This window comes from Episyrphus balteatus, chromosome 1, assembly GCF_945859705.1.
Source record: "Episyrphus balteatus chromosome 1, idEpiBalt1.1, whole genome shotgun sequence".
In the NCBI taxonomy this organism is placed as follows: Eukaryota; Metazoa; Arthropoda; class Insecta; order Diptera; family Syrphidae; genus Episyrphus; species Episyrphus balteatus.
Genome location: NC_079134.1, coordinates 235836 through 248116, shown reverse-complemented (window position 1 = coordinate 248116; position 12281 = coordinate 235836). Strand labels below are relative to the sequence as shown.

Below are 12281 nucleotides of genomic sequence, written 5' to 3'. Positions count from 1 at the left end.
AGTATGTTTGAACGCGATTCAATTATTTCATACCTACGTGAATAAAATTATATATTTTACGTATAAATAAATGTTTTTTTGTTGTTGTTTTATTTGAAGAGCAGCTTATGGGTTAAAATTTATATTTTTAGACGTGCGTTTTCTAATTTTATTTCCTATTTATTTTAAACGGGTTTGATCTACCGAACGTCTCAACTTTAAATGTGGTGTTCCTTTAAAATAATTTTTCAGACTAGCCCACTACTATTCTGATGGTGTGTACTCGTCTCGTAGGTACATACGTTTACCAACACTACATGGAACCGGTATCTTCCCAAAAAGGAACGAAACTACTATAGATACATTATTCTTGTTTTAAATATACAAATATACTATACATGCAAAATGGCACAAGTATCATACAAAAGAGCTTTCTCGACCGAACCAGAAGATGTCGTCATAAGCTAAAAAAAATTATAAAGTTAAAGCACTTTCAGCCGGCACCGGCTTTGAACTCCCTATGTGTAGCCTAAATATAAAAAAAAATATCTATGTATACATGCAAGGTCTAATACCGGCTTTCAATGCATAAACGAAAAAAAAAAAAACAATACAGCTGAAACTCGCGCACAAGTGCACGTGCTGAGGGAGACCAAGAGCTGCGACTTCACAGATACCATTTACGAAAAGGCTAAGAATTGGTTTATTTATTATTTTCTCTTCGTATTTTACTTTTTGTTGAAATGTTGGTGTTATGGAGAAATCTTTAAAGCATAAGAGAAAATGAGGAAAAGCTATGTCTGATTGAAAAGCTACTGAACTTTAATAATTTCTGTTAAAGGTAATATACATGAAACATGAAAATGTTTAACACTGAATTTTAAGAAGTTACAAGTGGATTTGGTACAGACTTTTTTTTAAGTTATTTTTTTGCTTCCGAAATAGTTTCTTTAAGCAAGAAAATAATCAATTCACTTGCATTGCTGGTACTATAAAATGTAGGATCATTTGAGGTTGGTTCGTAAAAACCTTATTTGATTTTTACTTGCTCTATAAGGTAAGTATTGGTTTCGTGTAAAAAAAAAATTGAGATTTTAATCAAAACGAACATTACGATGATGTGCGTCTATCTGTACACATTTCCACAGCCTAAACGAGTGGACGGATTTGATAGAGATGATTTTTATAGATTTCCGAAATGTCGGCTCTTCTCCAATTTTAAAACCAGTTGCAGTAAAAATGCATTTTTAGTTTTTCTCAAAAAAGTCAAAAAACAAAAAAAAAAAATTTTTTCATTTAACAAAATTTTTCCCGAAATGTCAGCTCTTCTCCAACATCAACAAAATTTCTTTAAAATTTATAAAGAGGCAGCTCTTAAAATCTACAAGTAAACGAACATAAATGTGTTTTGAACTGCAAAAGTCCGTCCGACCCAGTCGTGAATTTATTTTTAATGGCCTCCTCTCACCTTATAAAATTAATTAAAGAAAAAATCCTACACAGCTGAGAAATACAAAATGAGGTACATTTGTATCTTTTTGTACCCCGGAGCTCAATGATTGGTGCGATAGTTTATGATACCAGAGGTCTGGGTTCGAATCCGAGCCTCCACCGCCTAAAAAAATATTTTCTTGTGAGAAATTGAAAATGTCTCCAAGAGTATTATTGTCATGAAAAAGTGCATCACTGCTCAGCCGTTCGGACGCGGCGGTAAATAGTAGGTTCGTTACATTCTTGGTTATATTTTACTGTTTCGTATACGTACACTCTTGTATTAAGCGTATTAACCAAAATTCTGTCCTTAGTGTTAGTTTATTTTAAAACAAAATAGCGTGAAACGAATAGAAAACGTTTCATTTTTATTGGAAAATGGGAATTTTAAATTTCAATGTCTTAGATGCGCCAATTATTTATACAGGTCAACACAAAATTTGCGAAAAAATTTTCACATTTTTTAATGGATATTTATTAGAAGAATTATTATAAAATATCACTGATCAAGAAAACTGAAGGAATCCATGCATTTGTGGATCTTGCTGCAATTTAAAAAAAATTAAGATTATACAATTAAAATAATTTATTAAATTTATAGACTTTACTTTACTTTATTACCATTCTAAAATTCCCTTTGCACGCGCATATTTTTAAAAAATTGGCCACCTACGTTCCTATAGATTTTTTTATACCACAGGTGTTTAAAATTTTTCATAAAATATTTTTTCTTATATTTTGCATCGAAAAACGAATTTCAATATTTTTTCAAAGAAAAAGTGCAACAGCTACGAAAATTTTTAAGGGCTCATGTATTAGGTCAATTATTGTAGAAAATTATAAAAAAAAAAGAAATTTATAAAATTCATTCATTCGGAAATATGATGAAATTTAAAATACACTGAACGAAAAAAAGCTAACATTTTTTGTATATGATTTTAGTACAGTAAATGTAGATATCAGGCTTATCCATTCTTTACCGGACAACCTGTATATCTTCTCTTTTTCTTCAACTATTATGTCACCACAGTGCAAAAAGATTATCAAAATATCTAAAACCACCATTTCAATTAAACCTTTTTCACTTAAGTTCAGCTTATGCAAAAAATAAAAAAAAAGATAGATAAATCACCTATTCTATATCTTTTCGGGCTATTCTAGTTCTGTTATTTCACCATTTGATCAAATTGTACCAATAAATAATTCTCTAAGAACAAGTTCCTGCGACACATTTATATAAATTTGATTGTGTGTAAAGAGCAGGTTTTTTTAAATATAGAGCTTTAAATATTGGTTCATTTGTTTCTCTTTTTTTTATTATAACACACATTTAAACATACATTGTGTTACATTTCAAGCATTGAAGAAGAAGTGTTAATAAAGCAAAAGAGAAGTTGTGTACGAAAAAGCTGTTAAAGATGGAAAAGTTATTGGATTTATACATACGGTCGTAATTTTAGCTTGAACTCTGTATTCCATATCTGACGTATGTATCTACATTTACAAAAACAAATATAAAGTGTTACTTGTGCGAGACAACAAAAAAAAAAAACTATCTCACACAAGCAGGGTTTACTTAGGTTAACAAAGCTGTATAGAATGGTGATGTCATTTTTTTGGTAAAAAAAAAACAAACAAAATAAACATCGATTCGCATATGTTTCGGGTACATATTTATCCACAGCCAGACCAATAATAAACTGTGTTTAACTTATTTTTCATTAAAAGGAAATTGAATTGGTGAGTTTCAGTAAGAGGTACAGCATAATTATAATGGTCATCGTTAAAAGCAGAATGTATCTGAAAAAACGAGTGCGACCTACAGTATGAAGTGGTGATACCTATGCACGGAATTATTTAGGTCAAAGAGATTTTCGCTCTAGTGCTTTTTTACAAAAATACAGAATACATATGTTTTTTAGTGAATAGAAGATTGTTCTTGCTGATAAACTTATGTTGGGACTCAGCTGTAGAAATGTATTATAATAAATTAGATTAAAATTTCCCAAAAAGGTATATAATGCTTGAGCGAGGTAAACATACATACACAAAGTCTGCAGTGTTTGGACTTGGACAGGCCTCACCCATAGTACGAACAGTTTAATATAATATTTTCTTTCCATGATATGTACTTTATGTCAAGGTATGCATTCGAATTAAAAAAAAAAATCAAATATGAACCGAAGAAGCAAAATACTTATTAAAAGTAGGAGTTTTTCGATTTTCCACAAGAACTGCATTAAATTTAAAGTCACTATTGTTAAGATTTTGCAAGAACAAGCTAACAATTTTCTGTTTGGATCATTACTTTTACTTCATATTTTAAAAGAAGACCGATCAATCGGCAATTTTGATTGTTAAAGCAACCATCGATATGTGCAAACCCAAATCATCGCGGATGCAACTCATCTTACTTGAATAAAATCATTAAACGAAAAAACCAATAAGTCAAGCCAAGCGTTGTATTTCTAATAAGTATTCTTTTCTTTGTCGTTAATTGTTTCTTAAATAACTCAATATTTGGTACCGCATCTTATATCGCAATACCAATACATTTTTCAAATTGAAGGTCGGTTATATCCTTTGTCATTTTCAATTTCTAGGAAAACGAAGATATTGAGCAAAAAAAAATTCTATTAGCATTCATTCCGAGGTTTACCCCTTTTTTCACCTTATTTTACTGTATTAATAGTTGATTTTTTTTTTTTTTTTAATATTTGTTATAATTTCCACACAACTTTATTTCAGAAAAAAAAAAAACTTTAATTTTAATATTTTCGCATCATAGATGAAAAATCACTCGAAACCGATCTTGCCACCGGTCGAGTGCTTTACCATAAGGGTGAAAAACTAAAATTATTATGAATAATTGCAACTTAAGCTAGAGTCTGAGGGTTGTAAAAATATGGATTTTTAAATAAAAATGCGTTTCAAAAAACATAGGTAATTATGAATAAAAAATGAATTGAAAGTCAATTTTGTATTGCATTAAAAAAATCAATGCAAAATGTGTGCATAACATAATTTTTTTTTCTTATATTTAACGTTATAAGAAATTCGACGAATTATTTAGCCACAACAAAAAATTCTTAATGTCTAAATAATGCAGACCCAAACGGGAAATTATAAAAACACAAAACTCGAAAATTTCTCAAACTCTAGTAACTTGAACTATAAACATTTTTTCGTAGTTTTTTGTATCTTAATTTCAAAAAAAAAAATATTTCCTTTTCTCCCCTGTTCATAATTATCTTTTTACAATATTGTACTTATATATGTAACTTCAATCTAAAATATCAACAAATAATTGTTACAGCATATTATGGAGGTAAACTCGAAAATGGTCACTGTGGCGTATACGTAACATTTGCTTTTTAGTGAGAAATTGCAACATTTTATTTAACAAAAATCCACCGCTGATCAATGAATAAAATCATTTGATTTTGTATTAGTATTTTCTAACCATCTACAAAATTTTCATAATTTTTCATTAGACGTAGGCTCTTAGCGCGTTCTGAGGTTACATCTTAAGTCCCAAGTGTACTTTTTTTTTTAAATACCAAAATGGTGAATGATCAAATTTCTTCTAGGTTCAGGGTGATCAAAAAACTAAGTTTGTTAAAAACTTAATTTTTTAAATATTTGGTACACTTTCCATTCCACACAACTTAAATTCAAAAAAAAAAAAAAAAAAACACTTTGATTTTAATATTTTTCGCATCAAAGATGAAAAATCATTCGGAATCGATCTTGCCACAGGTCGAGTGCTTTACCATAAGGATGACACACTAAAATTACTATGAATAATTGCAACTTAAGCTAGAGTCTGACAGGGTTGTAAAAATATGGATTTTTAAATAAAAATGCGTTTCAAAAAACATAGGTAATTATGAATAAAAAATGAATTGAAAGTCAATTTTGTATTGCATTAAAAAAATCAATGCAAAATGTGTGCATAACATAGTTTTTTTTTTCTTATATTTAACTTTATAAGAAATTCGACGAATTGTTTAGCCACAACAAAAAATTCTTAATGTCTAACTTATGCAGACCCAAACGGGAAATTATAAAAACACAAAACTCGAAAATTTCTCAACCTCTAGTAACTTGAACTATAAACATTTTTTCGTAGTTTTTTTGTATCTTAATTTCAAAAAAAATTATTTCCTGTTCTCCCCTGTTCATAATTATCTTTTTACAATATTGTACTTTTATATGTAACTTCAATCTAAAATATCAACAAATAATTGTTACAGCATATTATGGAGGTAAACTCGAAAATGGTCACTGTGGCGTATACGTAACATTTGCTTTTTAGTGAGAAATTGCAACATTTTATTTAACAAAAATCCACCGCTGATCAATGAATAAAATCATTTGATTTTGTATTAGTATTTTCTAACCATCTACAAAATTTTCATAATTTTTCATTAGACGTAGGCTCTTAGCGCGTTCTGAGGTTACATCTTAAGTCCCAAATGTACTTTTTCTTTTTTTTTTTAAATACCAAAATGGCGTATGATCAAATTTCTTCTAGGTTCAGGGTGATCAAAAAACTAAGTTTGTTAAAAACTTAATTTTTTAAATATTTGGTACACTTTCCATTCCACACAACTTAAATTAAAAAAAAAAAAAAAAAAAACACTTTGATTTTAATATTTTTCGCATCAAAGATGAAAAATCATTCGGAATCGATCTTGCCACAGGTCGAGTGCTTTACCATAAGGATGACACACTAAAATTACTATGAATAATTGCAACTTAAGCTAGAGTCTGACAGGGTTGTAAAAATATTGATTTTTAAATAAAAATGCGTTTGAAATTAGAAAAAAATTATAATTATGAATACAAAAAAGGATTGAAACTAAAATTTGTATTGCATTAAACATTAAATGCACGACTGGGTCGAAAGAACTTGCTCTTAGCGTTCAAGTTGCTAGAATCTGTAGGACTTTTTTTTATATAGAAATTTAGTTATGGCGGTTCTATGGCAGTTACCGTTAATAATGATTTTAAAATTTTTTTTCATTGATAGATAGACCTTCTCTTAAAACTTACTCAAAAATTTTTTTTAACAAAATCTTTGGAGCCGTTTTCGAGAAATTTTAACTTTACTAAAGTCGTTATGACAAGTACCGTAATTTTGGGTCCAAAAAAACGCTACAAGTAATACATCAACCCGTCCATCCGTTTAGACTTTAGACTGTAGCCTCGTTTACAGATAGACAGACTGACAGACAGACGGACTTTCGGGACCTACTTTTTTGGCATTCTCTATCACCGTAATGTCATGGAAAAATGCTTCCTGAACTTTTTTTTGTACGAATGCAAGTAAAGATATTTAAAATTATAATAAATTCGACGAATTGTTTAGCCACAATAAAAAATTCCTAACTTATGCAGACGGGAAATTATTGTCGTTTTCGATTGGTTTCACTCAAGGATTCACTCCTTCTGAAATCCAATAAAACAGTTTGAATCGCTTCCACTCAATTCTGTTTTTTGTGCTTGTGTGAAATTTCAAATGTCAAATATTTTTAATATTTTTTTTCTCGCAAACGAAAAACATTGAAAAATTATAATTTTGAAAACTACGCCGCTGAAGAATATGATGATAATCAATTGTTCCACTGAATTAATTTATCCGGTTTTGCTTTAGAAATTAATTTCATTTTCAAAAAATAATAAATTGTTGAATTATGTCGTTTTCGATTGGCTCTCCGGAAGCGTCAGGAATCATTCAGAAGCCTTCTGAAACTGTTTTATTCGCACGAAAATGACAGAAAAAACTCTTCTCAGAAGAGAAATTCTCTTCTCGATTCAAAATCAGAATCCAGTCAAGAAGCACTAATACATCAATATTCAAAAGTCAAAATAATCACTCAATCAGTTTATTTTGTTTTGTTTTCTGAAATTATTTTTTTTAATTTACTTTCAAACAAATAAAAGCATTATTATATTTATTTAAAATATTTTACCACCCATCTATCCTATTAATTTGTTGAATATTACCGTTTTTGAATATTAATTTATATTATTTCGTTTGAAGGAAAAAAAATTATTTAATGTTTGACGTTTGAAAGTTCACAATTTTATTTGCTTATTAACAAATACAGATATAAAATTTCAGAATTGAGTGACAGCGATTCAAACTGTTTTATTGGATTTCAGAATGAGTGAATCCTTGAGTGAAACCAATCGAAAACGACATTAAAAACAAAAAAATATTGACTGAGTTTTTTTTTTGACATTTGAGTGTTCATGTATTAGTGCTTTTTGAGTGGGTTCTGAATTGAAATCAAGAAGAGAATTTCTCTTCTGGAATCGTTCTGTCTGTCATTTTCGTGCGAATAAAACACTTTCAGAAGGCTTCTGAATGATTCCGGACGCTTCCGGAAAGCCAATCGAAAACGACATATAACTAACCCAACTCAAAAATTTCTCAGATCTAGTAACTTGAATTAGGTATGTATAAACATTTTTTTTTTCTTATGTCGTTTTCGATTGGCTCTCCAGAAGCGTCCGGAATCATTCAGAAGCCTTCTGAAAGCGTTTTATTCGCACGAATATGACGGGCAGAACGCTTCTCAGAAGAGAAATTCTCTTCTCGATTTGAAATCGGAATTCTTTCAAGAAGCACTAATATATGAATATTTAAAAGTCAAATTAATCACTCAATTTATGTTTTTTTTTTTTTGAAATAAATTATTGTTTTTCGAATAAATTTTTTTAATTAATTTTCAAACTTACTTCAAATATTTTGAAAATCAACTTCCCCATTAATTTCTTGACAATTACCAATTTTTTAACAATTCAAAAGATTTCGTTTGAAAGAAAAATAAATTAATATAAATATTTGACACTTGAAATTTCACAGAAAAACACACAAACACAAAAAAAAACCAGAATTGAGTGGAAGCGATTTAACCTATTCCATTCGATTTCAGAATTCCTTGAGTGAAACCAATAGAAAACGACATTAATTTCAAAAAAAATATTTGAACCTACTCCTCTTCTCTTTGTCTTTTTTACAATAATCTACTTTTATTTGGAACTTTAATCTAACTAAAATATCAACATATTTATAATTGTTAAAGATATAGCATTTTATGTAAACTAATATCGAAAATAGTCATTGTGGCGTATATGTACGTATCATTTTCTTCTAGTGAGATATTGCAACATTTTATGAAACAAAAATCCACCGCTCATCAATGAATCAAATCGATCGATTTTGTAACATTATTTTCTTACCATCTACAAAATTTACATAATTTTTCATTCCAAATTTTACAAAATGGAATCCCCTCGGAATCAAATCGCATTCACTTAGCTTTGAAAGATTTTGTATATATTTTTTTCAACTTTCTGTTATAGATTACCTTGTAATAAATTTTTTTTTTTTTGAAAAATTCGAATCCATTTTAACTGGGTTTACAGATTAAGCAAATACTGGATCTTAGTTTTATTTTTACATTTAGCCAATACGTTAGAAATTTTTAAGAATAGCAAAAGCGATATAGACAAATAAAATTCTCGATTCGAATTGCATGGAATATGAACTGTACCGAACAACTCGGGCCATAAAGAGTTCATTAAGGTCTGCCCGCTAATATGAAGTGAAAGAAAAATTCGCCGGGTGAAAGATACAAATACACCATAATTACTCCGAACCCAAATAAAATCAATTTGAAAAAATGGTTATTCTTGATGGAACGGAATAAGTAACAAATTTAAAAAACTAGTTGATATCATTCGAAAGCAAACAAAATTGTGTGTTTTCAAGTTAACGTATTTATTCCAAAGCATTACATCCGATAAATCCGAGATTATAGTTTCATCGAAATCTTTACCCTAGGTAACTTTTGAGCTGCTTTTTTTTTGGCAAACTCACATATTTGGTATTTTTTTTAGATTATTTTAATAATCATACTCTCAAAAATGTTTTCAATTATATTTTAAGAAATAACATGTTTTAAACAATGGTTTGGACTTACCTCAATATTTCCAATAGCATGCGATAGTTTTTGTATGTTGAAGTGCACGCCAGCCAAATTGGTGACGGGCTCGTCAGTAAAACTGGTTCGTTCAATATATGCTCGGATTTTCTCACAACTCTGTTTGTATGTCTTCCAACGCTCCGATTCCGTCTCAAGTTCATTCTGCTGATTTTTAGCTGCAGCGAGTGTCTTTGCCAATGTTTGTTGATGTTCTTGAAGTTCTCTGGATAGTTCACTCTGTTCAAATGTATTCAATGAAGGCCAAATCTTATCTGCAGCTTCTTGAATGTCCTTATGAACCAAATTTCTTGCTGTGGACTCATTACCGAAGAAGAGCTTATGTTCATCCAGGTGATGCAATAGGTTTTCGTAGTCAATGCCATGTTGTACGTTTTGAAGACGAGTTTCTGCTTCATGTACCCAAGCGTTGAATTTAGCAATCAATTGCATGTATTCGATGCGACTTGCTTTGTTGTTGGTAAGATATTTAAGACGTTCGTCAAGTTCATTTGGCAAGATTGCCATCAAGGATCGAGCCTCAGAAAGCATTTCCAACAATGAACTTGGCATTCCAACTTCCGATTGAACTTGATTGGTGATTTTAGTTATTTTATCGAGATTTTGCTTTATTTGTTTCGATAGATTATTATGTTTTTGAATTTCATGCTCAACCGAGTCTGGATCCCTATCTAGCAGAGGGCGAGATTTGGCTTCACCTTCAATGCCATGCAACCAATCTAAAACTTCCGACAACTCTGCAGCCATTTTTCTATGGTGCTCAAGCTGGTTCTGATGCTTTTGTCGTTGAGTTTCAACGGCCTTGCGGAGATTCTGCAATTGTTTTTTGAGTGATTGCAGCTGATCGGTGATACTATTCCTATCGGCAGCAGTTCCTTCGGAAGCTATTTTTTGTCCCTTGTCTGTAGCAGTGGCTAAAAGTGCTTCACATTCTTGTATTTTAACAATGACATCATCATACTTCTTGATTTTCTCCTCTAAGTCATCTGGAGAGTTCTCGATATCGGTTATGATTTCGGTATATTTCATTATGAACATAATAATTTGATTGATCAAAGCGATGAACTGCTCACGAAGCATCAACAATTGCCTTAGATGTGCAAGTTGATCTTCTATCAATTTAATCATATCGTCTTGCTGGGAAATAATACTTTGTAGTTCTGGCAAATCCTCAAATTGTAAATCACCCATGTTTGACTTGCTGTCCTTCAGCTCCTTCAATATACCTTCATAAGCACCGAGGAGGTCTTGAACATCCTCAATTTTACTACCAATTGGTTTATTCAAATCTCGAAGGCGTTGTTGTACAGCGCTCAGGAACTGCATGCAATCAGCCAATTTACTCTTTGCATCCTTGTACTTCTTGATATTATCCTCCAAGCTTTTGACGCGGTCATTGATAGTTTGTGTAATCTTTCCAAAACGCTCCTTCAAGTTCTTCAATTCATCATTAAGCTTCAGTTTTTCTGGATTGCTAAGAGTTGGAGCAATTCCTTTTCCTTGTTCAGCGACATCGTTTAAGAAACCTCGCATTTCATTTGCCTTTTCAGCAAGTTTCTTGTAGTTACCAAGTTGTTCTTCGAGTATTGGAAGACTTGAAGTGCGGATTTCTACAGAAACGGTTGTCTCTGCTTCGTTCAACCAATCACCGACCTTTTTCATGGCATCTTCCAAACTTCTTCTGTTGTGCAAGAGATCTATCAAAACCTTCTGGCGTTTGGAGTTTTCATCCTTCAACAACTGATTATCATTTTCGATTTCGTCCAATATCTTTTGAAGATGAGCCTTTTCCTCGTCAGTGCAATCTTTCATGATATTGTGGGCTTGGCGTACAACATCATTGAGTTGTCCTTCGTTGAACTCTTTAATATCGTCGTCGTGTTTTTTATTGATCTGAATCTCTTTCTCAACGTTAGCGGATGACAATGGATGATGTCCTGGTTGTTTTCGAATTTCAGCCAATTTCGATTTTAACCATGCGCGAGTTTTTTCGAGGTCCTGCTCTAAGGCTCTTCTATTCTTTGCGGCTTCCAAAGCTCTTTCCATTTCGCTCTTCAACAAATTAGTCAAATTCTTGTGCTCTGATCCGAAGTTCCTCAAAGCTGAGACGAGCTGTGTATATTCAACAGGTTCCAATTCTGGTTCGAGATTTGATGTTCGTTTCTCAAGTGATTCGGCCAGAGATAACTTGGCCTCAGCATCTTTCATCATTCCCTTAAGTTTCTGCTGACGGGCTTCAGCCGATTTGACAGTGTATCCCATTGGCGGAGGAGATTGTAGCTCAAGAATTTTTTCCTTCACCCAGTTTTGCAGTTGATCAATTTCAGACTTGGCTGCTTCAACATTTTTATTGGTAACATCCAACAGTTGAACTTTGCGATCGATTCTCTTGCCCAAGTCATTATATCTTCGATCAATAGATTTCACTTGTTCTTCTACTTGTTGTCCATCCAGATTACTGATAACTTCACCGATGGCCGCTGCTTTAGCTTTGAGATCTTGAAGTTTAAGAGGGCCATTGGTTTCGAACTCATTCTTAAGCTCAGAAATTGCAGCCATTTTTTGTCCACAGTTGAGGCCACTACCCTTATCGAGAACATCCATGCGCTTAATTAACGAATCGAACCATGTTTGTAACTGTTGCATAGCTTGACGGTAATTGTCAATAATGTTTTGACCACTCTGTTTCTTTGCAATGGCATCCATCAATTCACCCTCCAACTGGTCTAGCTGATTTTCCAATTCTGTTGTGTCACCATCAGCAACTGAAAAAGGGAAACAAAATTATTTTAC

At 31.5% G+C, this 12281-nt stretch overlaps 1 protein-coding gene across 12 annotated transcripts in view; it reads right to left on the bottom strand.

The window, feature by feature from the left end:
• LOC129921017 (muscle-specific protein 300 kDa) overlaps positions 1-12281 on the bottom strand; it is a 152407-nt gene that overhangs the window by 84123 nt on the left and 56003 nt on the right. For all 12 annotated transcript variants that reach the window (XM_056002628.1, XM_056002627.1, XM_056002631.1 and 9 more), the window contains one exon: positions 9468-12253. In XM_056002628.1, coding sequence (XP_055858603.1) covers positions 9468-12253 — 2786 coding nt within the window. The remainder of the gene's footprint in view (positions 1-9467; positions 12254-12281) is intronic.